Genomic DNA, 27,845 nt, shown 5'->3' with positions numbered 1-27,845 from the left:
TCTCAAGCAATTGTTATCTCTTGTACAGTTCTTCTCATGTCGTCTCATCTACAATTCCAAATGGGATTGGTAACTATTTAAACTATATTTTTGATGGGTAATCTCCTTCTCTTTTTTTTTTTCTTTTTTTTAATTGTGAATATGAATTACACATTTACTTAAGACTCAACCTAATTAATAGTGAAATACGTGCTAAGAGAATTTTTGATACTTTGATTATGTCTTAATTTATCTAATTAAGAACATATATCTAGACCTACCAAATTAGCTCAGTTGGATATATATATATATATATATATATATAAAACAAAAAATGGGCTTGTCACAAATGCCACATAAACACTGATAAATTAAAAAATTCAGTTCCATTGCACACCTGAATGAGTTCAAAATAATCATTTATCTTTTTACCAGATGATACAACTACAAAATGAAATTAAGCCTGACCACTATTTTACCCAGAAGTCTGCATTGACATAGTAGTATTGCAATTTGCAAATGCAAACCCACCTTATCAGCAAAATAAGTAAAAAGACATAAGCAATATTGTCTCTCAGACTCGGTACTATAACCAACTTTCTCACCTTCTGGTCTGCATGCCCTCTAAGGCTCTCTTAACTCTAAAATGAGGAATTATGAGTATGAATGTCACATCTTTATCAGCAACCCAATGCGCAAAAATTGGAAAACAAAACACAACCTCAGACCACAAATTTTGTGGCACCAGGTTTTGAATCTTCCTTCACAGCATCACCTGTTTTGCAAACCATAAAATTAAAAGCAATGAAACACGTTCAAACAACACAAAATCGAACCCAAAATTGGTGAAATTTCAAAAACTAGCCAATACTTATGCCATTTAAAGACTTTTTAACCTGTTTTTTAGAGTTTTGGAAATCTAATGCTTGAGCTCTCCTCGATTGTCCTCGAATGCCCCTCGATTGTTTTGCAAAATGCTCAAATGCCCCTCGAGCACCACGCGATAGGTTCAAACATTACTCGAGGGGGATTCAAGCACTTCTCAAAGCACAATTCGAGGAAAGCTCGAACACTATTTGAGGATTAGATTTCTTAAATTCTAAAAAAGGGCATGCATTCAAGCTCGAGAGGGTTCGAACACTACTCAGGCATTTTGGAGCAAAGTTGGAACATTACTCAGTAACTCAAGGAAAGCTCGAACACCATTCGAGAAATGAAAAATAAGGTTAAAAGTCTTAAATGCGAACAAAAAATGATTACACTTTTCAAATTTCTCACTAAATTGTCTAATCCCTAAAAGCAAATATAAATGCAAAGAGAGTGATAGTACCGATTTGGGAAGCAGGAGCTTCGCCGTAGATGGCTTTGAGTCTGGAAAGTGGGACCACGGGGGTGTCCGTGGCGGCCTCGGCGAAGAGCTGCTGCTTCCAGTCCCACATGGTCTGCTTGGCGGCCTTGTTCGATTTGATCAGTGACGCCTTCTCTGCCTCCAGGGCTTCAATGTCGTTTTGCTGGTTCACCGACCTCACGCTCAGCGCGATGAACGACCCTACCAGGAACACGTTTATCACCGTGTTGTTGCTGCTCGCTCTCATTGCAGCGTTCACCACCTTGTTCGCGAACTCCATTGTTGTGGAACTTGGGAACTGCAAGCATACGACACCACGCTGGTTTGGAAGATGGAAGGTGAAAAGACTTGGACGTGGGCTTTGAATAATTTCTCTAAGACTGAAACAAATCAAGGTTTCTAGTAGTTCAATATTTTGTAGTAATTATTGGAAAAATTAAATAATAAAATAATTATGAAAGAAAAATTGGAAAACTGGCAGATTCTTTTCATGATAATTATATTGTTTATCAATCAAAGCCCATCAACAAATCAGGTATTCACCAGTACCTCGAATTTATCAAAAGCCATGAAGAAAAACAACCCATGAGGGGGGAAAAAACTTCCCCAAGTCTAACCTCTGTTTTTAATATCTCCATATCATCAGCAAGCGTAAAGTAAAGCCTAGGTACCACACTCATCTCTAAAGATCCGAAGGGTTCTCTCCCCAATGATATATATATATATATATATATTTCAGCCTAGGTACCATATCATCTGGCCATACGAATGAGGAAACAAGATAGTCTGATGGATCACAGCAATAGGAGGAAAAATCAAGTAATAACCCATGGAGGAATCTGAAGAGCTGCACATATATCATTAGTAGGCCATCTTTTAAGTTTCCTTCCTCACTCCTAAACTAAGACAAGCATTCTTCGATGCTTAAAACTGACTTGCTACCAAAGAAAAGGTATATAACATGGAGGATGACATTGCAGCATGTCAAATGTGGAAGATGACATGACACTATCGTAGTTGTTAGAGATAAATGATGTTTAGGGTTAGACTAAATATGAACAAATGAAATACCATCACATCAGTTCAGTTGGTATTCAGAATTTTGGGATTTATTCAAGTGTCTGTGGCGTTACTCTTTCAATTATATAACAGCAATTATGATACTAAAAATCAGCTAGCTCCCGGCCTGACGACAGCATCAATTTAAAATCCCTTTTGCTTCTCATATTGCTCATGAGATTCTAAAGAATCATTTCGGACTGTAACGGACAATATGAAGGAAAAGAACAATAGATGTAATGAATTAGAATTTTAACAAAGACAAACTCAAAAGAGAAACGGTAATTCAACTCAAGTCATCAAATTTCAAACCCAATATATATAATTATACAAAACAAAATTAAGGTAGCAAGTTAGCAACAGAAGAGAATCAAACATTTTTACACACCCAATTATATCAAAAAGCAAAATTAGTGACACCCAGTTCACAAAAGTCTAGAAACAAAATGTAAAAGAAACGAAATTCAAGAATCTGGAAAAGTCATAAAGTGAGAGACAGACCTGAAAGAACCACTTGTTCATGACAATCACAGTGACATTGAAACTCCACCATTGAACAATCTGGGAAAGTCATAAAGAGATCTAATGACGCTCCACTGGCACACCCGAGTCTCCTCCATCTCAGCAGACCCAGATCACCAAAAGAGACCCAGATCACAGAGACCCACCTCAATTCCAAAGCCAAAAGCCCCCCAAAACAGAGCTATGGCAGCTAAACAGAGATGAAAGAGATCAGAGAGAGAGAGAGAGAGAGAACCCTAATAGCAGAAGTGAATGAGGGTGTGGAAATGAATCGAGGTTAGCTAGTCCTCCTCCTCCTCCTCCCATGTGATTTGTCCCTGTGTTTCCATTTGTTATGTCGGAGTTCCTAAAATGTTTTTACTCTTTTGGCCAAAAAAAAAAATGTTATTACTCTTTTTTCTTTTTTTTTGGCCATTAAAATGTTATTACTCTTGACGCCATGGAAAATGCCATATCTGTTCTATATTTGTTAGCCAGGTTATTTCGAGCATTTTAAATTATTGAGCTAATTACCATATTTTTAAATTTTAATTTTATTTACGAGTCATTTGATACTTATTTATCAAAATATTTATAATTATTCGACACCTAATTGTTAAATATTGACAAAATTTTTAGTAAGTAACCACTAAATAAAAATGAAAAAGGCATTCGACAGTATTCTACTGAATATTATCATTATATTCGGCCGTAAGCTGCCTAACATCTTAGTATATTTCGGTGGTAAGTTACCGAATAGGTCTGGGTGATTTTATAATTTTTTGTAAAAATGAGTAAAATAGAAAAAATTTATCTAAAATATATTTGGGTAGTCAACTCAATAAGGAAGAATGGTCATAATAGTCTCTACCTAGTTATAGAGACTAAAGAGGGTCCTAGACTCTCAGCTTTTTGTATAGGCCAAGCCAAGCGTGAAGCGGCCAACAACACACACATTGGGACTTTGAGAGTTAGGAGGTCCAACGTTTGGGAGGGGTCCAAGCCGTCCAAGGGATCAGGAAATCGCAGCCATTCAATTATCATCCTTATAACATGCTCATAACATGGCCTGTCCTCATAACATGGGAAAATTTTATTACCATCATCCTTATATAAAGTAAGGATAGTGGTGAAGCAATTTTTGAAGAAGATTTTGAAATTCTATTCTTTATCTTTTGGCTGAAAGAATATTTAAAGTTCTAATTAAATGTTCACATCTCATCACATTTTGATTAGTTGTTGTCTGCAGTGTAATTGAAGATGCCTTGCTCAATCCTGTTTTGAGGGGCACTTCGTCAAAATAGTGATTTGTCTGCAGTCTAATTCAACACACCTATCTTAGCATCTTGCAAAACTAGTTAATTTGTCCAAAGATGGGAGAGCTGAAGCCTGAAAAACTGAAAAGCAAGGCATCAGTGTCATTGCATGAATGGTCCAATATCGATTACCAAAATGGTGTATCCAAAAAATCTGAGATTAATCTGGAGAAAGAACAACTTTCATCTTGTGATTCTGCAGCTACAAAATATTCTCTAGATGGACCAAATGTCTCAATCCAGAATATCAAAAGAAATACTGTTCCCTTGATGGAAAATGTTAATGTGAATGGCAGCATTTATGAGGAACATTCCAATCACAGCAGAGCGAAGATCAAGGGCCCATATATGCAGTTTGAAAGTAGAATATTAACCACTATCTGAGAATGCACTTTGAAATTGTACTGCATATTAACATTTCAGTATCCTTAGTTATATTTTGTTTTGAATTATATAGGACTGGAGTTAATTACATGGGGAAATTACACTGTAGCAGTCATTGTTGTTTCACTAAATATTAAGAAATTTTCTCCTATTTACCACAGTTGTTAGTCTAATTATGCATCTCCATCTCAGTAATTGAAAGTGGTTTTGTTTGTGAGTAAGATTCATCTTTTGATTCTTTTCTAACCTCTTACTGTTTTGTTAGGTATGTAGCTGTTGCACATGATTGTCATTTTTGTTTTGTTTTGTTTTCATCTTTGATGCATTGTAAGCTGGATTCTTTGTGTATATTTCACCAACTTATTATCTGAGCCATCTCGATCCCTTCTGTTTGACCTTATTGTGACCTAATGCTTCTCTTAATTTCCCATCCAATTGGCAGATCACATGTGATAGTAATGGGGATGCTCAATTAGTATGCTTGGAAAGCGAGAGCTGGGAAACTATAAGTGATGGTTCCCTAGAGGAAAGGGTAAGAATGAAATACGATTAACTTTGATTGGCTTGCAAAGATCATCTTAAGTTTAAAATTTAAAAGTTTTAAGTGGTTATATTGTTGAAAGCTTAGGTAAATTTAGATGAAAATTCTATTTCGATCCACATCCATGTAATTCAGTTATAGTCATAAACTAGCTCTTTACATGTGGTTTAATTTTCCAGAGACACCTAAATATCTCTTCAAATATCACTAAATGCAGAGTCTACTGCAACATTAACAGTGAGGAACTTTCTTTGTTGTTTACCGAAAGGATTTATGCATATAAGATCCAACTAATATTTACATTGGCCATCCAAAGATAAAATTATTCCAGCCATTGGAATAAATTTCTTGACAGAAAGGGTTGATTTTTGAGATGGAGAACAAAGAAGAAATGGGTTTAATGTTTCTTTAGTTTGGAAGGCTAGTAATAGTTTTTTTTTGGACTGAGAGGCTAGTAGTAGTTTACTGTGTTGTACTTCTGTGATATTTAGTGCTTGAATTTCACTGAGCCTCTTCTTCTTTTCCTACCAAAAGAAGAGAAATGAAGATTTCATATTGGTTTTCTGTGCTCCATTTTCAATTAGCACTTGCATAGAATCCAGTGAACATGTGGTGAATTTTATTTTTGTTATATTTAAGGACATTTTTCTCGAATATATAATACACACTAGAATAATATTTATTTATTTGGACACATCAAAAGGCAATTCATTTGGGGTGTAAAACTGCAATTTAAGGTTTTTTCTTTTTGTTTGAAAGCATATTTTTTTTAGAACTAAATGTTCCCCTGTCTAGGTGTACTTTTTATTAATAAAATTTTCCTCATACCATCAAGGTTGTTAAAAAAAGAATTGAAGTAAAGATGTTTTTGCACAGTTGAACAGTGTGTGCTAGTGAAGGCTGAAAGGTGAACTGTAAATTCTTTGCACAGTTGTTCCAATGAATTTTTGGCTAACTCTGTAGTTTTGATGCAGCAGAAGCAAAAGGTGGGGAAGAAAGCTTCTGTAGACACCTCAGCATCAGAAGTTAAGGCTTGCTACTTTTTTCCTCCTTATTATTTCATTTTGCTCTTATATTGAGGAATCAAGTGGAATAATTCCGTGATTTTATCTTTGGATCTTAGCATAACTCATCCTTTTAGTGGAATAATTTTTTAGGTAGATTAATTAGGGTAACTTAACACATCACTTGGCTTAGCCACACCAATACAATCTTCAAACAGTGATAATATCCATATCCCTTGTTTTGATTTTATTATTTTTGGCTGCTTATTTTCAGGTTGTCAGAAGAACTCGGAGACAAAAAAAAAAATTTAATTACCTATGATGCTATTTTCGTTTGAGTCTGATTATTGCATTCAGTGCTTGAAAACAGCAACATCTGTAGCTTAGACTTTATACCCTTTGCCTTCTGTAAGTAATCACTCTAGATGACTAGATGTCAATGTTGTATACATTCTTGACAAGCAAGCAACACCAGGACTGGTTGGTTGCGTCCATATATCTAGGATTTTTTCTTTCTCCAGTGAAATTTTGTTATGTGTAAAAGAAAGTCGTATGAACTCTAGTTTTTTTTTTTTTTTTTTTTTTAGAGTCCCTTAATTATAAAGTACTAACAAAGCAAAACATTAACCAAAAACACCTAATCTATTTTTATTAACTTGCGGACACTTTCCACTGGCCAAAACATAGCATGCGGACACCTTCCAAAATACCAGCATCAACGCATCACCAAAAGAACGGAAATTGAAACTGCAAGTCCGCAACTCCAATAAACTGCAGTTTCACTTGCAGTTAGTAACTGCAACTGTAAGTCTGCAACTCCAATAAACTGTAGTTTCAGTTCACTTGTAGTTTCAGAAACTGAACTAAACAAAAAAAATTAAGAACCTACTACTGATAAGGAAGGCACGAGGGTGGAGTTGGCTTCCCCAATAACTTTCTAGGCGTTGTTATAATGAGGAGCTTGGCTTGTTCTTCGGCAACGTTGTGACAAGGCTGAGATCATAGTCAACATCGGGGCTCCGGGTGTTCCGAGCTCACTGGGATGAAGAAGGAAGAGAGAGGAACTCAGGGGTGGTCCTCTCGTCGCCATCCATGGCCGGATGCGCACACACGCCATCGAGGAAAGTTGCGTTGCAGCGAGGGAGAGCAAGAGAGAAGAGAGACAGTGCTTGGGGAGAGAGAAAGAGAGTGATGAAAGAGAAGATAAATTTCAAAAATGAGGGAGAGAGAGACACGTGAGAGAGTTTAAGAGAGTTTTGAAAAAATTAAAAAATTAGCAACCATTGGATTGCTTGGATAGCTAAGATAGAAAGATTGTACCAACTGGTACCAAGAAATGGGTAACCAATTCACTCTCAAAGTGACCTAATTGTTAAATATTATAAATATGTGTATTACATGTTACAAACAATAAGAAAAGTGTAGCACATAGTAATTATTTTTTTTTTTTTATGCCTCCCACATATATTAGAACAAATACTTTTTTTTAAAAAAAAAAAAGTATAAAGAGAGATAATATTGGAAGAAGGTTTGAAAGTTCCTATTAAGTGCACTTGAAAGTGATCTTACTTGTGCCTTGTGATTAACGCCGTTATCTCACGATTTTTGTTGTTATCATAGTAGTTAGTTTGCCCAAAAGAACTTTTGAAGCAATGAAAGAGGTTTCTTTAGAACTCTGCAGTGTTCTCTCAACCTGAACCGACAAGCGTGAGGTGCATTGGATGTAGGTATAGAATGATGTATGACCTCTGATTATTGAACTTAGGATTTGTGATTACTGACTATTCAGGTCAACACTATACTTTAGCATCTATAATTTAGATTTTAGACAATGTTTATGTCATTTGAATTACAGAGCGAGGAAATTCCATCGGATTTCAGCTTAATAATTTTAAATTAGCAAAGATAAGGTAAATTCTTTTATCTTATTGCATAACCCAATTTATCTCAATTTTTGCATGACGTTGGAGAGAAAAGTTCTGATTCGATAATTTTCAAATGAAGTTATTCAAGGTAATTTATGATGATTTTCTAAGTTATAACTTGGATGCTATGTAGTTATTTGAAGTGTCATCATTGTCTTAAAATGGATACACATTGTTATTTAAAGGTCAAAATGTTAGGGCCCAAATAAATATAGGGCCCGTTTGACACTACTTCTTAAAAATATTTTTATTTAGTAGTGTTTTTACTAGAAGTGCTTCTGCTAAGAAGTACATACAAATTTTTATAAAAATTCTAAGTTGTTCATGCAAAAGCACTTGAAAGTACTTACTGAGTAAACATATGAGAAAATGCTTTTTGGTTATAAAACCTCTTAAAAGCGCTTTTATAACTCAGAAACACTTCTATTTATTTTTGTCAAACGTTCTCAAACGCTGTCAAAAATGCTCTTATTAATCTGAAGCGCTTTTGGCAATTCTAAAAGTATAGCCAAATGGGCCCATAATTACATTGTTTTTACTTGGTACCCGTTTATTGTAAAACAAGCAACATGGATGCACAAACTTCTCATTTTATTTCGTAAAAGCACACAAAGCCGAAGCCTTTTTATTTATACATATAAAGTTATAAACCATAGAAAAGTGGCTTATTTGCATCACCAACACAATCTAAGTCGATCACGAGGAATCCAAAGTCGAAGCAGCAATCTTGAAGTGAGTCAGACGCACATAGAAGCCATGTTTCTTGTGATTACAAGTCTCAGATTCAATCACTTTCCTGCCTATTCAGTGTTCATTAACCAACTCATCCAATAGCTTTCACGGTTACATCATGCAAAGGGTGAAAAAAGATGGGGATGAAAAACCTTTATGTTTCTGCATTCACCATGCTCCACACCTGTCAACAAAACCATGCTTCAAACAAGTTCCCCTAAAAGCTTGGAAACTTCTGAAGATCAACTAAACCATACCCTTTTTTCTTAGGGTATTAGAAACATTCAAGCACTATTCAAAGTTAAAAAAAAAAAGAAAAAACCAAGTGTTTAACTGAAACAAGAAGAAATTACCAATTTGGTCCACTTATTGTTCACTTTGTCTAGGTTTGATTCACAAATTATTTTTTTCCCCATTCTGATCCACGAACTTTCTGATGTTTGCCATTTAATTTGGTCTATTTCATCAAAATTTCATAAACATATGTTAAATGGAGGGGCAAAATGGTCCATTTCGTCCCATGTTTTTCAGCTTTTTTCTCAATTTTGACTCAACTTTTAACTATTAAATCATCAATGAATTCAGAAATCTTATACTAGTTTTGAAGCTAAAAATCTCTTCTTTTCAACCATATAAAAAGCATTCAAAACGGATCTATAAAACTCAAGATAAATTATTACAAAGTAGGCAACCCGAAACTGCCCTATTAAAAAAATTTCCAAATTTTAGAAATTTCTTCCAACTTCAATTTCCTTCGAATTCACCACCACAAATCAATTTCTTAGGCTACTAGAAACATGTTTAAAGTCTCTCAATCCATCACACAACCTGAAACCGACCTAGAAATCAAAATCTCAATGCTGAAAAATTGATAAGTACACCCCAACCCAAATTCTCATTCAATTTTTCTCCTTCTTGTGACCCAAACAACCTAGGAAATGAATGAGAATTGAAAGAGAATTCGGGTTGGGGTATACTTATCAATTTTTTAGTTTTAGGGTTATATTTTCTTAATTGAGATTTGGATTTCTAGGTCAGTTTGAGTTGTGTGATGGATTGGGAGACTTTAAACATGTTTCTGGTAGCCTAAGAAATTAATTTGAGGTATTGAATTCAAAGGAAATTGTAGTTAAAAGAAATTTCAAAAATCTGAGAATTTTCTTAAAAAATGGGATAGTTTCGGGTGTACTTTGTGATAATTTATCTCGAGTTTTATAACTCTGTTTTGAATTTTTTTCATATGCTGTAAATATGAGATTCATAGCTTCAAAACTAATATAAGATTGATGAATTTGATAAGGATTTGATAAGTTAAAAGTTAGGTCAAAATTGAGAAGAAAAACTGAATAACAGGGGACGAAATGGACCATTTTGCCCCTCCATTTAACGTTTGTTAATGAAATTTTGACGGAATGGACAAAAATGACAAACGTCAGAAAGTTCGTGAATCATAATGGCGAAAAAAAAGTTCGTGGACCAAACCGAGACAAAGTGAATAATAAGTAGACCAAATTGGTAATTTCCTCTTGATTAAATAAATATCTCTTAAAGTTTCATTCAAAATTTTCAAATTTTTCTCACAATTTTCATTTTTTTTGTTTAATTTTTATCAATATCGATATTTCCTCGAAATTTTATCAAAATTTTTGTAATTTTGGACCACCAAATTTCTGTCGATACCAAAATTTAAGACATTGGCAACAAATGATGAGCAGTTTACTTTGCAAAATAAACTACATTAAGTAAATAATAACACATTATATTCTAGGACATACTTTAACTAAAATCTACCCAAGTAATACAAGAAATTCCTACACAAATAATGACACTTACAACCCAGGAATGAAATTTAAAAAATTTCGGCGAAATTTTTTCGTTTTTTTTGGGTCCCGAAATTTTATCACGTATCCACTATTTTTCGTAATTATTTCGAGAAATTTTGCCCAAATTTCGAGAAATTTCACTGTGATTTACACGAAGGCACTAATAGTTTAACACTCCCAGCGGTAGAGACCTGAGGGAGATAGGGGAGGAAGAGGCAAGCTGGCCTCGTCGCCAGCGGTCGCTGGAGGCGGCAGATCGGAGGGTGATTGGGGAGGGAGGAGAAGAGATCGAGGAGGGAGATGAGATCGAGGAGGGAGAGGAGGAAGAGAGGAAGATCGGGGAAGGAAGAAGGAAGAGACTGTGCTCGCACGGCTGGGAGAGAGAAATGAGAGGGAAGAGGAAGAAAAGTCACGGGCAAGGAGGAAAATAAAGGAAAGAAAAAAAACGGAAGGAAAGAAAGAAGAAAAACAAGAAAAGAAAAGGAAGGAAAGAAAGAAAGAAAAAAAAAAAAAAGGGAAGGAAAGAAAAGAAAAGAAAAGAAAAGCAAGGAAAAAAAAAAGGCTTTAGAGTTGATTGAGGTTTGGGGCCATTGGGCAATTGGAAAGAAAAAAAAAAGGTTTGAGGTTTCGTTTAGTTGTTTTTAAAGTCTAAACCCTAATACATTTTTATATAAAAAATAATTAAAAATATCCTAAAGGGCCTAAATCTTAATATTTTATACCATATCCTAAATAATATAGAGTATATAGGGTTTAGTGCATAGATAATATATTTTATACTAATTTCATTTATTCATTATACTAATTTTATTTAACAGTATTTATTTCTAGTGCGCATTATATTCATCTTATATCCAAGAATTCAAATTTCGGTTTCGAGGAAATTTTCGATGGAAATTTTCGCGGAAATTTCGATTAAACTTTTGATTTCGACAAAATTAAACAAAAACGACGAAAATTACTATTAAAATACATAACTTTTGAATGAAACTTTATCATATGTTTATTTAACATATTATCTATTACATTGATAAAAAAATATTGAAGAAACCAAATTATATAGTAGGTTTCATATGATATAAGATGAATATATTGCGCTCTGAAGGTAAATACTGTTAAACAAATGGTTCACTAATTAATAATTACATAAATTTGATTGAACAAAACACCTCAGAGCTTGTGTAATTTATTTTCCAGTTTTTCATAAATAAAAAGAACTTTTTAGAGCTTTGAATTGTTTTTGTTTGTGCTTGTTTGAAGTTGTTCCATTATTACTTTCCTTGAAATTTCGAGGACGATATTTTTTTAAGGGGGATAGATTGTGAGACCCGGTATTTTTTCAAGTTTTATTTTGAAAAGTATTTTAAATATTTGAAAAATTTATTTGAGAAATAAAACATTTTGGGTTAATTTTATAATTTTTGTTTTAAATTAGTTTGACCCGTTCTTTGACTTTTTGAACTATTGGACTTTTGACTTCGATTTGTGGCTTGTTGGAAAGGTCTCGAACACAAGAACACGTAGGACCAAATTGTTCATCGATCAGAGCTACGGTTTGAAAGATACGAGCATTTGAAGTGAGGGGCATTTTTGTAAATTTACATTCATGATACATGAGTTTTAAAAACCCAAAATCAGATATTTTTATCTTTATTTCTCTCTCCTCATTGACTCATTCACGCCAACCCCCTACCCCCTGACACACTCATTTTCTCTCTTCTTCTCTCCTCCCTTTTTTTTTCCTTCTTCTCCTTTCTGGCTTTCTCTTTCAGCCTTTTTTTTTTTTTTTCTTTTTCTTCTCCTTTCTAGCTTTCTCTTTTAACCTTCTTTTTTTCTTCATCTCCTTTCTTTCATTTCTCTCCATTAGTCCATCCCTTGTGCTTCTCTCTCTCTATCTCTCTCTCTCTCGGCATCTCCATCCCAGCCCACCCTCATCTCGCCCCCTGCCGCCAAAACCCAGCATCTCCTCTCTTCCTCCCTCCTCCACGGCCTCAACCTCCCCAAAACCCAGAAATCCCCCCTAGCGAAAATTTCGCCGAAATTTTGAGGTTTTTGGCGAAATTTTCAAAATTTAGACGAAATATTTGGAAATCTAAACGAAAATTATTTGGTATATTGATAAAATTTCACCCTCTCCAAAAAATGAAATTTTCCTCCCAACTTATATCACATGAAACCTATTATATAATTTGGTTTCTTTAATATTTTTTTATCAATGTAGTAGATAATATATTAAATAAACATATGGTTAAGTTTCATTCAAAATTTATATATTTTGATAGCAATTTTCGTCGTTTTTGTCTAATTTGTCTAATTTTAAACGAAATTTTTGCGAAAATTTCCTCGAAATCAAAATTTTACTTCTTACTTACAACAACCAAATTGGGACTAGAGAATTTAGACTCCTAATCATTTAAATAGGTACTAAATACATAAAAATCTAACCTTATCATACTTAATTGCTTGCGAACTTGAAATTCAATAAGTTAGTGATAAAGTTTCATTTTACAAAATTATTAGAAAATGTTGAATTATCATATTATTCTTGATTTTGAAATTTTAGTTGTCTTGTTGATGCCAAAAGGAGGGAAATTTAGGCATACAACAAATGATGAGCAATTTTACTTTGCAAATTGCTCGAGTGTTTATTTGAATGATTGAATCCAAAAATCAAAACAACAAAAAGATTAAAAACCAGTTTGTATGCCAAAGCCGAGAATTTATTGTGTGTGATTGTAACACTACGTGACATGATGACGTAGTGTTATCAATCCACTTAAATTATAACACGTGTACAATAATTAATTTTTAAAATCCTAAAATCTAGAAAAGACCCTTAAAATCGTAGAGAACTTTGGAAAAATGACCTTATTTTTAACATACTAAAGACTTTTAACCCACTTTTGATAACTCTTAGAAAACTAGCCAAAATAAGAATGGAAAAGACTTAAACACCCTTAAAACCAATAAAGTTTCCTTCTCATACCATCCTCCTTTGCTTTCATGCCTGACTCACCCTTTCCCCGTTGGCCTCTCTCATCTCTCAGTCTCTCCTTCTCCTCTCACCCTCCCTCACCTCAATCTCCACCTCACGTCCCATTTAACTTCTTCTTTGTTTCTTGTTAACTGCAAGATTTGCCAATAACATGTTTGAAATAAGTCATCAAATTGTTGTTTTGAAGAAATGAAAAATTGGTCTTCTATGGTGTCTTGGACAAGTTGCTGGTTGTAGATTACGTACTCGAGTACGCGTAGTCGTCGAGCACTACTTGAGCACTATTCAAGTACCCATCGAGCACCCTCGAGTACTCCTGGAGTTTGTAATTTTTTTTTCTCTTCTTCAAAAAATATGAAAATTAAAACAAGGCTTATTCACGCCAATGCCCCTTGAAAGTAACTTCGATTTTCAATTTGCCCTTTGAAACTTCATTCCTCCCACTTTACCCCTCGAACTTTACAAAATATCATATTCCGTCAAGTCCGTTACAAACTCCGTCAAATAAGCTGACGTGACAGTTTATTGCTCCTTCCACATAAGTGTCACGTAGGCTTTTTTGACGGACTCATAGACAGACTTAACATAATATGATATTTTGTAAAGTTTGAGGGGCAAAGTGGGACGAATCAAGTTTCAGGGGACAAATTGAAAATCGAAGTTATTTTCAAGGGGCATTAACGCGAATAGGCCTTAAAACAATGAATCCATATGAATTTGACGTTATACATAAAATGAGGTTATACACATGTTAGGGTTTAATACAAAAATGGTCTACGAATTTTACACTGATTTTCAATTTGATCTATTAACTATAAAAAGTGTCAATTTGGTCCACATATTTTTCAAGTTGTACTAAAGTAGTACAAACGTTAATTTCTATTCGAAAATTAACGGAATTAGTCACATGAAAATATGATGAACGGATTGAAAGTGGTCACTTGTTGTGTACATAACCAGTTTCCGTTAAATTTTTCGATAGAAGTTAATATTTGTACTGCTTGGTATAACTTGAAAAGTTTGTGGACTAAATTGATATTTTTTAAAATTAGTGGATCAAATTGAAAATCAGTGTAAAGTTCGTAATCATTTTTGTATTTAAGCCACGTGTTATAAGTCTATTGGTACACATCATCCACTGTTTCCAACTTTCCAAGCACAGCCTTTCTATTTCTGGTAAATAAAACAACAATTGTATGATTCTGTTAACGCCACCCACTAACACCTAGGGTTTCCTTTTACAGTAATCAGAAGTCTCCTTGTCTGACTCACTCATTTTCTCTTACTTTCAAGAACTTGGAATTTAGTACGGACTGGCCAAGTTTCGAGGGGGTTTGTGATGTTTCTATGGATATTTAATTTGGGTGGATGCTCAGAAAGTTACTATTTTGGGTTTTCAAGTTGGAGCACTGAATTTTGGTCTGAATTTCAGTGTAATTTGGCTTTATTTCGGCAATTTTTGGCCTAGCCACATATAATACACACATAGAGATAGAAACCCTCACATACTTGTGAGTAAAAGGTTGACTTTGGAATGGGTTTTCTGTGTTATTGCTGAATGAAAGCTTTGGCGTTTTATTTCAGCAATTTGCGGCGGTTTCGACGTCGGCAGATATTGATATTATCACTTTGAGGTCAGTTTCTGTGATTTCTTTTACTGCTATTTATAGAAAGCCAAGAGATATAATTGTTATATTTGAATTTCACGTCGGTGTGGTTGTTTAATATATTGAATATTACATGTGGGAACAATGGGAAGTGTAATTTTGTGTTTTGGGCACCGCAGGGTTTTTGGTGGTTGAATTGGTAATATTTGTTTTGTTGTGAATTGGGTTGTTTTGATCCTATAGATCTTGGCTTTGTCTGCAGAAGGTGAAAGGCAAAGTAATGATGAATACTGAAAGCGATATGCTTGTAGGGGAAGATGATAGGGAATGAAGAATTTTCTTGAGCAGCTGCTATTTGGTGTAACAGTGGTCATTTTTATTTGGAATCAATTTTAAGTTGAAGATGGAATACAACTTTTCTTCTAAAGAGAAGGGGAGTGATCGTTGGGTATCTTCCAGAGCTCAGGTGGAGAATTTGGCTTCATTTGAAGTTGGAACGAGGAACTCGATTTCAGAGGATATGTTTAATAACATTTCCGAGCTTATGAATTTTGATACTTTTGCTGGATGGTGCAGCAGCCCGGAAGCAATGGATCAGATTTCAGCCTCTTTAGGGGTGTCATCATGTCCTTCAGCTACTTATGCGCCTTTGGATGCCTTGAACTTTGCAGAACAAAACAGTGGGGCGTTGCCTGTGACTGAAGGTGGTGGAGCTTTCAATGTGGCTGGAAGTTCTTTTAATTGTGGAAACAAAATTGTCTTTCAACCAATGGACACCCCCCAATGTGGGGTGTCAATTGATTCTCATGATGCGAATGCCTCAGCTGCTAAACCAAATAATAGATCTTTTCAACAGAATAATGTCATGGATATGTCAAATTATATGATCTCCAGGCCACCTGGATGGTCACTTAGTGAGAAGATGCTCAAGGCATTGTCCTTGTTTAAAGATTCTTCTGGTGGGGGTATTTTGGCACAACTATGGGTTCCCATGAAGCATGGTGATCAGTACCTCTTAAGCACTTGTGAGCAACCCTATTTGCTCGACCATATACTTACCGGGTATCGTGAAATTTCAAGGATGTTTACATTCTCTGCAGAAGAAAAACAGGGTTCTATCTTGGGGCTTCCTGGCCGTGTATTTGTCTCCAAAGTTCCAGAGTGGACTTCAAATGTTAGTTATTACAATAAGGCTGAGTACCTGCGGGTGGAGCATGCAGCTAACCATCAGGTCCGTGGATCAATTGCCTTGCCTGTTTTTGATCTTGACCCTGAAATGTCATGCTGCGCTGTTTTGGAACTTGTCAGTACAAAAGAGAAACCCAATTTTGATACAGAGATGGAAATAGTTTGCGATGTACTCCAGGTTAGTTTCTTTCTCCATGTTGTATGCAACAAGAAAGCTTCTCTGTCTCTCTCTCTCTCTGGCTCTGTCACTCTCTCTCTCTTTCTCTATCTCTCTCTCTCATCCCTCCTTGGTAATGGTACCTCTGGTTTGAAATACACACACAGACTGTATACATAACTGATTGATCCCAATCATAGGTTCATATTAGTAAAATAAGTAGCTGTAAGGAAGGAGCCTGTGGTCAAATATCATTCAACAAATGCTCTAAACAGTCTTCAAAATTGTTCAACCCGCTGAGGGATAAAGGAACAATGAGAAAAGTTCTGATTAGAAGTTGTCTCCTGTTTTTGACAGTTTATGATATGGTGTTAGGATCCAAGGAAAAGATATCGATTTGTTAGATAGGAGTCCAAAGGTTTCTCTTAGGATCTCTACATTATTTTTACACGTCTTATTGTATTGTTAGATGCCATATATTTTAGTCTGTCATGCTGGTATGGATATTATATTAATCCAAAGCTTAAAATTTACTAGAGTAATGAATGTATAGAATTTGTTCCTCTGCATTTGTCTTTGGAATTTGAAACTGCCTCATAGTTGTCAGTTAGCCAAGGGCACCTCCATTTTGATGCACGGGTATCTGAATGCTTATGATTCAGCACCTGTACTAATTCTTGTGAGGGTGCTTCCCAAGTTCCAGCAGAAATTGCATCACCCTATGTTTCACATGTGTTATTGTTAGGGTGTTTCAAGTATAATCATGAAATGTAATTTGATGACAATTGTTTGCAGGCTGTGAATTTGAGGACCAGTGTGCCTCTTCGACTTCTTCCCCAGGTATACATCAAAATGTGTTAATTATTTCTTGTCTATTCTCCAACGCTTATCCCCTGTGCAACCCAAAAAAAAAAAAGGAAGAAAAATATGAGGAAGCAAAGTTTGCAATAATTTTTACCTTAGATTTTCTGCCCTCCTTATAAGGAAATTTATTGCTTGCAGTGCCTGTCAATGAACCAAAGAGCTGCTTTAACTGAAATAACTGATGTCTTACGAGCTGTATGTCATGCACATATATTGCCATTGGCTCTAACCTGGATTCCTTGTTACTACCATGAGGGCACTGGTGATGAAATTATAAGAGTGCGTGTCAAAGAGGGTGTTACAAGTTCAGATGAGAAATGTATACTATGCATTGAGGAAACAGCTTGTTATGTAAATGACAGAACGATGCAAGGCTTTGTGCGTGCATGTGCAGAACATCACCTTGAGGAAGGGGATGGTATTGCTGGGAAAGCACTTCAATCAAATCATCCCTTCTTCATTAATGATATTAAGGTGTATGATATATATGAGTATCCACTTGTTCATCATGCACGCAAGTTTGGTTTAAATGCCGCTGTTGCAATCAGGCTAAGGAGCACTTACACTGGTGATGATGACTATATATTAGAGTTTTTTCTCCCTGTTAATATGAAGGGGAGTCCAGAACAGCAACTTTTGTTAAACAACCTCTCGAGTACCATGCAGAGAATCTGTAAGAGTTTAAGGACAGTTTTAGATGCAGAATTAGTTGGAGTAGAAGACTCCAACACTGGGTTTCAGAGGGGAGCAATCCCAAATAAACCACCTATTTCCAGGAGAAATTCTCAGACAACATCAACAGATGGTGAATTGAAGTCAACGGAGAAGATACCCTCTAATGTATTTAATAGAAGAAATGGTGGAAATGAAGCAGATAATCCTCCTGAACAGGTATTTCTTTTATAAAAGAACAACATTAGTAGATAGTTCACCTGTTTCAGTTTCTTTAAAGAAATTTATAGTTTAATAATCTAAAACAACGGTGGCATATTTGTTTGTCTAATTGAGTTTTTGTTAGTGATCTGGCACCTCATATGACCCTACTGTGTTTATCTATCTCTTGATACTAGGATGCTGGTTGAATGTGTGTTACATTTTTTTCAGGGGATAATTTTCATTGTCAAAAGCTTTTTACTGCCTTTGTGGTTAGATAGTATATAGTTGCTTTGTTTCTTTTTCTTGATGACCTAACTCTGCTTGGTATTCTTGTCCTATTTGCATTGGTTCTGGTGTGATGGTATTTTAGTTACTCTTGTCTGGCTTGGAAATATCTTGATGAGACTTGATTTAAGATTTTACTGTTACTTGCTAAGTGAAATTACAAATCATCACATGTATATTCTATTTTTTAAACAAATTTGGGATACCTGAAGACCTGGGAAGCATGGATACTTCAAGCATATGGGGTATGCAGTATCCGATACTCCCAACTGCACCGATACAACATCGATACGGCTACATACGTATGGATACGGATTTGGCCATATCCGATGACTTTTCTGCCGTTTGACTTTCCGATACGGCTTGGATACTTGCAGGGATACGGCTGGGGTATTTTTGCAATTTTATTTTAAAAAACAGGGGTCGTCTCATAAAAAATTGAAAACTTTGTGGGTCAAATTTCTAGTTGCTCTCAGTTCGACAAAACCAAAGGTGAAATGGGGTAGGGTTTCTGCTGTGTTTTGATTGAAATAGAGAGAGAAGAGAGGAGAAGATAGAGAAGTAAGAAGATAAACAAAATACCTATATTTATATTTGTCATTTTAATTATTTTTTTAAAGTATAAATATATATATATTATTTTAATTGACGTATCACAGCTGTATCCGTGCTATGGTTTTTGGAGATTTGCCGTATCGCGTATCGGTATCGTATCTGTATCGGTGCTTCCTAGCTGAAGACTTAGTAGAGGTGAAATTGGAAAATATTATTAAAAAAATAAAGGTTAAAGAGAAAAAGGGAAGTTTACTGTCCATTTGTACTACAACTTTATTGAAAAATAAAATACCTTAAGATATAATTTGAAATAATCTCAGTGGCTGAAGCACACAAATGCTGTAGAACCAAGAAATCCCATCAGGTTGTTCGCCCTGTTCTGGCAAGATTGTTATCTTTTAAATTGGCTGTCTGAAAGAAATTAATGAGAAGCTGCGAGATATAATATCAAGATAATTATCTCTTTGGTGCCATTAAAGATTAGGAACTTCTGGGTTGACCATAGTTCAGTGTAGTTTAGTCTCCACCTGAGAGAATAGGTAATCAATTTGTGGAACCCTTCCTTGATAACACACCTCATTGCCACAATCTCTTGTAGAGACAAATTATTAGTACTATTGCTTAGAAGAGTATGAAATATAGATCATAGCAATATCTACACTAGGTCGTTTTAGATGACATTATCCTTATGTATCATACTGTTGGTGATACCTTAAAGAAATCTGTGAATTAAATATCTTCATGGATATTCTAAATTAAATATGGAAACTTCCAAGGGTCCTTTGGTTTTGCTAAGTGGCTATCCTTATTATCCCTTCTTGGAAAGTTACATAGTAATAGTATAATCTTTTGCTGCTTGAGGAATGTTGTTGGGGGAATAATTGTTTACATTCTTTTCTTTTCTAGCGCATTGTAAACATTAGTCTTAGTCTTATATATATATATATATATATATATACAGGGGCTTTCCAATAAGAGATCCCTCATTTAGTGTTAAATGAGGGATCTCCCTGTGAGGCCCACTAGGGTCGTTTTGTGTCGATCCAAACTGTCTATTTTTTACATCTTCATTGATTATTTTTTACATCTTCATTGATAGATCATTCATACAAAAAATCAGCCAAATCGGAAACCGTTTACCCGTTTGATTAAGCGGTCAAAGTTTAAGTGTTTATAGACGATATTGTTGTTCGTCCATTTGTTTAATCCTAATTAGATATCTTAACGGTCTTCGATTTGACTAATTTTTTACATGGATGATTTATCAATGAAGATGTAAAAAATGGACAGTTTCGATCGACACAAAACGACCCGTGTGGGCCCCACAGGGGGATCCCTTATTTAACATCCCTTATTGGAAGGCCCCTGTATATATATATATATATATATATAGATTCGATCAAGTGCGGAAGAGCGAACGTGCCACCGAGCGCTCGGTTGCTTCGTTGAGTGCTTGACAAAGATTTTTTTTAAAACAGGTGAGCTCTGCTTCCTCCGCCGGGATTTGAGGGTATACCCTGATGGGTTCACTGTATCCCTTCCTAGGGTATAGAATGGTCTTGAAAGCGTTATGTTAAGGTTTTGGAGCCCAAAATCCCAGAACTAAACCATAACATAAACGCTGACAAACCAGCATTGAGCGCTCGATGTTGCAAAATTTTACACTACTGAGTGCTCGACGGTGGTCACAACATGGTGACATATATATAGAATGTTTATGTGCATTGCTCGTAAACCTTTCCTGAACTCTCTTATGGTTTCAGTTTTCCTTCAACAAAAAAACAATAATATCTACTTCATTCATTGTTCTATGCAGTTTATAACAACAAAAAGGAAAATTCCTTATGGGCCAAAAATTGTTGTTTTTATATGAGCCCATCTTGCTGAGTCATCAACTAGTTTCAAAATACAACAAAATGGGATCTAAACCTAGGTCGGTGGTGAAGCCCATGTTTGATGATATAGGAGCCATGTCAATTAAATATCATGACATAGTTATGATGGGGTTTATTAATATTATTCAATATCTCTAATTTTCCTAAATATTCTCATAATTTAAGGTTATTTTGATTGATCATTATTTGGCCTTAAGGCTTTTGGCTTTCATATATAGTCTGGATATATACATTTATATGTATGAAGATGTTCTCTTTCCAGACAGTTTAGCATGTTATGTTGTTAGACTGTAAATCTGAACCATTGATTATGTAAATTCTTGTTTGTGCGGTCTAAATTGACGGTTTGACAACATAACATCCCAGACTAACAAGAGAACATTACCCTTTATATATACACCTTTACACATACATTTAAAAATTTATATATCTGTCTTTATATATATGATCATGATATGAGTCTCAAAGATGATAGCTTTGATAATTTCAATAGGAAACAAAGTAAAATAGGACTTTTATGTTTGAACTTGATGTTATAGGCAAGATTTCTGGGGGAAATGGGTGGGTTTTTCATATCTTATTGCATAAGATCAAGATATCGTGTACCCAACTTGCATGTGTTATACATGTGTTATTGTTAAGGTTAATTCCAACTTTGAAGATGTCATCCCAACTGTGTGTGATGCTGCCTTCTGGTGACAAGCCACTTGGTATGCCACATTATAGAGCAAAATAATTCAGCAAAAAGATTTTACAGGTGTTTTTTTACTTTTCTTATGCTTAAGTCTCAAAGAAATGTATTTGTTTGTGGTTGCCAGCAAGGCAGCCCTAATTTTTCTCACGTGAGACATGAAAGGCAAGGTTTTGCTTTACAAAGTGAATATTTTGTACATGCTGTCAAGGAAGCTTTCTAGTGCTTTGATCTGTCAAAGAAAGAGACCTTGCACTTTTCATCATTAGTGATGGTGAATTAAAAGTCTCCCCCAAAATTACATCATTGAATGTAACTTTTGGAAGTTAAATGGTATGTTATGTTATCTGAGAAACAATAGAGTTTCATGAAGTGAATCCCACCATATTCAGTGGAGCAGGTCTGCATGAACATATTTTTCATGAAAAGGAAAGTAAAAAAAAAAAAAAAAACCAGTCCAGTGCACAAGGCTCCTGCCATTGCGGGGGTCTAGGGAAAGTAAGACATACAGTCATACCCATGTTTCAAGAGGTTATTTTGCAACTCGAATCTGCAGCCACTAGATTGCTTGTGGCAAGCCATATTGTTTTGGCAAGGCGTGTCAGGGAAAAAAATAGGAAATTCAATTACCAATCTCACACATAGCATATGTCCTAATTTTGGATTAAATTTGACTTAGGCATTGGTTTTGGATTTCAAAGAGTGTGATTTTGAACAACTTTTTTTTAGTTTGAGCTCTAACAATATCTTCTACATTGTATAGGCTCCGAGTGGATCAAAAAGACAGGTGGAGAAAAAGCGAACTACAGCAGAGAAAAATGTGAGCTTGAGTGTTCTACAGCAATACTTCTCTGGGAGTCTCAAGGATGCTGCAAAAAGCATTGGAGGTGAGACTTCTGTCTTATGTGCCCAATATTTGAACATAATGACTCTACTTATTGTAGGATTGATGCTTTAATAGTCAAATAAAAGAGATTATTAAATTTACTTTTAATAAGGTATGGATGGGCCTATGTAAAATTCCTAGAAAAAGTTCCTGTGGTGCTTCATTTACTGTTATAACCTTGGGTTAAGCAATCCTGAGGGGCCATAGTACTCTTTTAAGGGGAGATATTGATTCTAACATCAAAGCCTAAGTATGGTTATATAAAAGGAGGCCATATCCGCACTCCAAATTTGGTCTTCTGCACTCTTCTTGTTACTTTCATATTTTTCATTTATTTATTTTTGTCTGATTTTTCATTTATTTTTAATGGTTCAATTTTGTCAACCACCCTCAATGCTACTTTCGACTTTCTGGAACTTTCTTTTAGCTTGGTTGTCACTCATTCCATTGTAGCCTCAAATGAATGCCTGCATGAAAACCCACCAGCAACCATCAACAAGCTCCACAAACCCATCCCCCCCCCATTAATGCTGCTTGGAGCAACATCGAATGTAACTGGGATTGGTGTGATAGCCCACAACAGCGTCAATCCATTAGGTTTCCTTGCTAGCCTGCAGGAAAATGTACCCTCCATCATGGGTGTTAACACCTCCATTTTCCTTGACCCAGATTCTCCTCTACGACAACCTCCCAGAGCCCCGGGTGTCTCCCTCTGAGACAGTGGCAGCGTATACTTTAGTAGCACACTTAGTCAGAAGATCTATCTTGTCCTGTTCTCTTTCCTAACTATGATAGTAACATTTCAATGCCAAAAAAAAGTGTCAGAAGTTGAAAAAGGCATTGAGGGTAGTTCTGGAAGTTAACTAAAAAACACAAAAGACACAAGGCATGCAGAATATCAAAGTTGGAGGCAAACGTTGGTTCCCTATATAAATGGGATACAAATATGATAAGATAGATACATCACCATTTTTAAGTAAGAGATGGTAGAATTCTGCTATAAATTTATATACTTTTGTATGTACTATTAAGCCTTGGGTTCAGTATCTATTGTGAAACTTACCATGCATGCGCACACATAGATATATATATATATATATCTATATATACATAGAGAGAGAGAGAGAGAGAGAGAGAGAGAGAGAGAGAGAGAGAGAGAGAGAGAGAGAGAGAGAGAGAGAGAGAGAGAGAGAGTCTTGACTCTGTTATGCTCATATATGCATAATTGTTTTTTGGACAGTTGTGACGGAATAATATGCCATAAGTAAACCTAAAATAAACATCAGTTAAAATGTATGCCATGAAGCCATCCTATATATTTTGCTAAAAAGGGTTTTATCCTAATTTATGAAGTGTATCTGATATGGTTCCAATTTTTATTTTTATTCTTTTTGTGGGTGAATACAAGTTTTAAAATTATATTTTCTAAATTTTTTTTTTGTTTATGAAGTACCTGATATTGATGAGGGGGTATCTTATGAATACCTATATTCAATATTGATATGAGTTATGACACAGTTGTAGCTCCCTTGTTGAAGTATCTTTGTTAAGTTAAACCTTAGAGGAATTTAGTAATATTCATTTTTAAGGATTTCTTTAATTAACATTTTATTTTCTTTTGGAAGTTTGCCCCACGACGCTAAAAAGGATCTGCAGACAACATGGGATATCAAGATGGCCATCTCGCAAGATAAATAAGGTGAACCGTTCATTGAAGAAAATACAAACGGTGCTTGATTCTGTTCAGGGGGTGGAGGGAGGATTGAAGTACGACCCAACTACTGGCGGGTTTGTGGCAACAGGGTCCATCATCCAAGAATTTGATGCACCGAAAAATATTCTCTTCCCTGAGAAGAACATGCCTCTTCAGAATGCTGAGCCAGTTTCCCAAGATCCAGTTTCAGTACCTTCAATGTCCTGTAATAATGATGAGAATTTGGTGATCAAGTTGGAAGAGAATGGGTGTGTGGGTGGAAGTATGCTAATTCCAACTTCTCATGAGAGCGAGGTAAAGAAACATAATACCCCTTTGATTAAGTGTAGTATGGACTCCAAGCCGACTGGAATAGATTTAATGTCATGCCGGCCAACCAACCATGACACCATGCCTCCAAGTTGTCCTGAAAATGCTTCCAGGAGGTGTCTAAGATTAGAGAATTCTGACTGCCACTTTGTGTCTCAGAGCTCAAGCTCCTTGGCTGCTACTGATGAGATGGACACAGGAGTAGATGGGGATGACGGGATTGTTGAATATAACCAGCATACTTCTTCAAGCGTGACAGACTCATCAATTGGCTCTGGTTCAACCATGCATGGCTGTTCATCAAGTTCTCAGAGCTTTGAGGAGCGAAAGCACCCAAAAGTCAACACAAGCAGTGTTGAGAATGAATCAAAAATTATCGTGAAAGCTACTTATAAAGAAGATACAATCAGGTTCAAGTTTCAGCCTTCTGTGGGGTGTCTTCAACTGTATGAAGAAGTTGCAAAGAGGTTGAACTTGCAAAATGGGACATTCCAGCTCAAGTATCTAGACGATGAAGAGGAATGGGTGATGTTAGTAAGTGACGAAGATTTGCTCGAGTGTCTTGAGATTTTGGATGACATTGGGACACGTAGTGTGAAGTTCTTGGTTCGTGATATACCTTTTGGTGTGAGCAGTTCTGGTAGCAGCAATTGTTTCTTGGCAGGGGGTTTATAACAGATGGGAGGATGCTCAACTGTAGAGTAAATGTCAAGTTTGCTTTTATAGTATTACTTATAGGTTTTTTCCACTATCTTTCTGGATTCTACTTCATATGAGGTCATGTACTTCCATGGAGGTGAGAAGGAGGGTGCATGGGATGGCCACCATATCTGACTTTACCACCATATCTGACTTTATTGCCTATCTTTCAATTATTTGTTCACCAGAAATCAGAGGGAAATCACTGTTCTTGGGGATAAATTGCTCCATTGGTTAAACCAATGACCATTTAGAAGTACAGCCATGCTCTGCGCATGGTTGGCTATTGTAAGAGTTCTAAAGCAGGCGAAGGGAAGATATGACGTACATAAAATCCCATGCATGTTACAATAAGCTCTGTATCTGTTATAGTGGATGTAGTCATAGAAAGGATAGAGGGGAATTAATCTGCAGGGCTTAATCCCCAGTCTGTATAGTTCATATTATATATTAATTTAAGAAAATAGGATTTCTACGACTTCAAACTGTTTTATCTGTTCAGTTGCGTTCTTCAGGAAAAGAAATTGCCATTTCATGATTTATAAAGCATATGTGATTGATTACATTTAATCCATTATTACCCGTGTGAGACCCCTTCTAAATTTAAATAGGCAAAGGAATTTTTTGTGGAAGTCAAGAAGCTGGTTAATATAATAATAATATAACTTCATATAGGAATACGTGTCATTTTGTTCCCTAGACTATTGTATTCGTATCAGTTTGTTTCTCAGACTTCTAATTTGGAAAATTAAGATACTTAACTTTTTTAATTTTGCTAATGTACTCATAGCTGATTATAATCACAGTACATTTGACAGTTATTATTTTCATAACACAGTAATACCAAATTGGCCCTTAATAAATTGATACAAGTGATGGGCACATGACTACTATTTTTCCCTCAATAAAGACTTTTCGTGATGGGGATTTGACTTTGTGTAAACGAAGTTTTAGATGGAACGCGAGTAAATTCACAAAATCACCTCAATTGACAAAATTGAAAAGTCAAGTATCTTAATTTTCTAAATTGGAAGTCTGAGGAGTAAATTGATATAAATATAATAGTTTAGGGAGCAAAATAACATTTATCTCTATATTTTTTGTGTGGTAAGTGTATTGGGTGGGGAAAAGGATAAAAAATTAATTTTAATTTGAATAATGTACACAAGTTTCCATGATTAAAAAAAAAAAACCATTGTACGTCAGAAAAAATAATAAAATGTGATAATTTGGTCCACTTTATATGGTTGATGGATCGACCAACATTTTTATTTTTCAGTTTTCGAGCTATTTTTGATATGGGTGATTGGTTTAGGGTATAAATTCTCAATTTGATATTACAAGTTAAAGTTTAGCTTTCAAATTTTGGCTCCGGTCCACTTGTTTGTTCATGAGCATCAAGGGGAAAATCAAAGAATAAGACAAGACAGACAATCTCATCACAAATTACATGATGTCGTGTTTGTATCCGAGCAATTCTTCAATCAAATGGAAACTATAAATTGAACACATTATATCTTGAACACAATCATAATTTATGTCCTCAAATTAAAGCACAACATATGAGGTAGTATAGGACTATAGATCCACATTCAAAAAGAATACTGATTGACAATGACAAAGCCGGTGTACGACCATCCAAGAGTTATCATGCTATATTAACAGAACAAGGTGGATATGAAAATTTGCAATATAGTGAGAAGGATGCACGAAACCTCATTAGTAAAGAAAGAAGATTAATTGAAACTTGGAAATGAGATTCATGTGCACTTCATAAGTATTTTATTATGATGTAGACTCATAACCCAAATTTTTTTTATTCAATGGATCTTGATGAAGAAGGTCAATAAAAAAAAAATATTTTGGGTTGATGCAAGAAGTAGAGCAGCTTGTGAAGATTTGAGAGATGTTGTCACCTTTGACACAACCTGCTTGACGAATAAATATGATATGCCATTTGCTCCTTTTGTTGGGGTAAATCATTATGATTAGTCTATGTTGTTGGGTTGTGGATTGCTATGTAGTGAGAGTATAGAGTCATTTATAAGGATATTTGAAACGTGGAAGACATGCATGAATGGGAAAGCTCAAAAATCTATAATTATAGACCAATGTGGAGCTATAAGAAATGTTATTAAGGTTGTGTTTCGTGAAGTTAAACATCGATGGTGCTTGTGGCATATTATGGAAAAAATTCCAAAAACATTTCGATGTACAAAAAGTACGAAGGCATAAAGTATAGTTTGTTGGATGAGGTGTATGAAGCTTTAACAATTGATGACTTTGAGAAGCGGTGAAAACTATGTGTGAGAAATACTTTCTAAATGGACATGAGTGGTTAGATGGGTTGTATAAAGACAAACATCGATGGGTTCTCATATATTTGAAAAGCACATTTTGGGCGGGAATGTCAACTACTCAACATAGTGAAGGTATTAATGCTTACTTTGACAAATTTGTAAACTAAAAAACAAGTTTGAAGATTTTTGTAGAGCAATATGGTGCAGCTATG

General features: G+C 35.2%; 2 protein-coding genes across 6 annotated transcripts; one reads left to right on the top strand and one right to left on the bottom strand.

The window, feature by feature from the left end:
• Window positions 1-343: 343 nt before the first annotated feature.
• Window positions 344-3,236, bottom strand: LOC147293240 (uncharacterized). 3 transcript variants are annotated; one of them, XM_086233161.1, is made up of 3 exons: window positions 2,888-3,236; window positions 1,310-1,625; window positions 344-754 (listed from the first exon to the last, which is right to left on the bottom strand). In XM_086233161.1, the coding sequence occupies exons 1-3, from the start codon at window positions 2,906-2,908 to the stop codon at window positions 702-704; spliced, it is 390 nt and encodes a 129-aa protein (XP_086089287.1). In that variant the 5' UTR covers window positions 2,909-3,236; the 3' UTR covers window positions 344-701. The 3 variants fall into 3 exon arrangements, with proteins under 3 accessions (XP_086089287.1, XP_086089288.1, XP_086089286.1); XM_086233162.1 differs by having other exon boundaries at window positions 1,310-1,707; window positions 2,888-3,231; XM_086233160.1 differs by lacking the exon at window positions 2,888-3,236 and adding an exon at window positions 1,877-2,784 and having other exon boundaries at window positions 1,310-1,707.
• An 11,593-nt stretch (window positions 3,237-14,829) lies between these two features.
• LOC147293239 (protein NLP9-like) lies at window positions 14,830-25,882 on the top strand. 3 transcript variants are annotated; one of them, XM_086233084.1, is made up of 6 exons: window positions 14,830-15,241; window positions 15,480-16,580; window positions 17,355-17,399; window positions 17,562-18,314; window positions 22,489-22,612; window positions 24,237-25,882. In XM_086233084.1, the coding sequence occupies exons 2-6, from the start codon at window positions 15,618-15,620 to the stop codon at window positions 25,307-25,309; spliced, it is 2,958 nt and encodes a 985-aa protein (XP_086089210.1). In that variant the 5' UTR covers window positions 14,830-15,241; window positions 15,480-15,617; the 3' UTR covers window positions 25,310-25,882. The 3 variants fall into 3 exon arrangements, with proteins under 3 accessions (XP_086089210.1, XP_086089208.1, XP_086089211.1); XM_086233082.1 differs by having other exon boundaries at window positions 15,477-16,580; XM_086233085.1 differs by having other exon boundaries at window positions 15,458-16,580.
• Window positions 25,883-27,845: the final 1,963 nt, after the last annotated feature.

The sequence above is a fragment of the Dryas octopetala genome, chromosome 2 (genome assembly GCF_963921425.1).
Source record: "Dryas octopetala chromosome 2, drDryOcto1.1, whole genome shotgun sequence".
Classification (NCBI taxonomy): Eukaryota; Viridiplantae; Streptophyta; class Magnoliopsida; order Rosales; family Rosaceae; genus Dryas; species Dryas octopetala.
The sequence above is the reverse complement of the archived record's forward strand: the minus strand, read 5'-3'. Positions and strand labels throughout refer to the sequence as shown.

Bases quoted from the DNA above. Each gene is read 5' to 3' on its own strand.
- LOC147293240 (XM_086233160.1), bottom strand. From the start codon at position 2,007: ATGAGTGTGGTACCTAGGCTTTACTTTACGCTTGCTGATGATATGGAG. The intron at 1,708-1,876 runs GTACTGGTGAAT...GATTTGTTTCAG, and splicing joins TGGCTTTTGATAAATTCGAG to TCTTAGAGAAATTATTCAAA. The intron at 755-1,309 runs GTACTATCACTC...TTTGCAAAACAG, and splicing joins AGCTCCTGCTTCCCAAATCG to GTGATGCTGTGAAGGAAGAT.
- LOC147293239 (XM_086233084.1), top strand. From the start codon at position 15,618: ATGGAATACAACTTTTCTTCTAAAGAGAAGGGGAGTGATCGTTGGGTA. The intron at 17,400-17,561 runs GTATACATCAAA...TATTGCTTGCAG, and splicing joins CTCTTCGACTTCTTCCCCAG to TGCCTGTCAATGAACCAAAG. The intron at 18,315-22,488 runs GTATTTCTTTTA...TACATTGTATAG, and splicing joins CAGATAATCCTCCTGAACAG to GCTCCGAGTGGATCAAAAAG.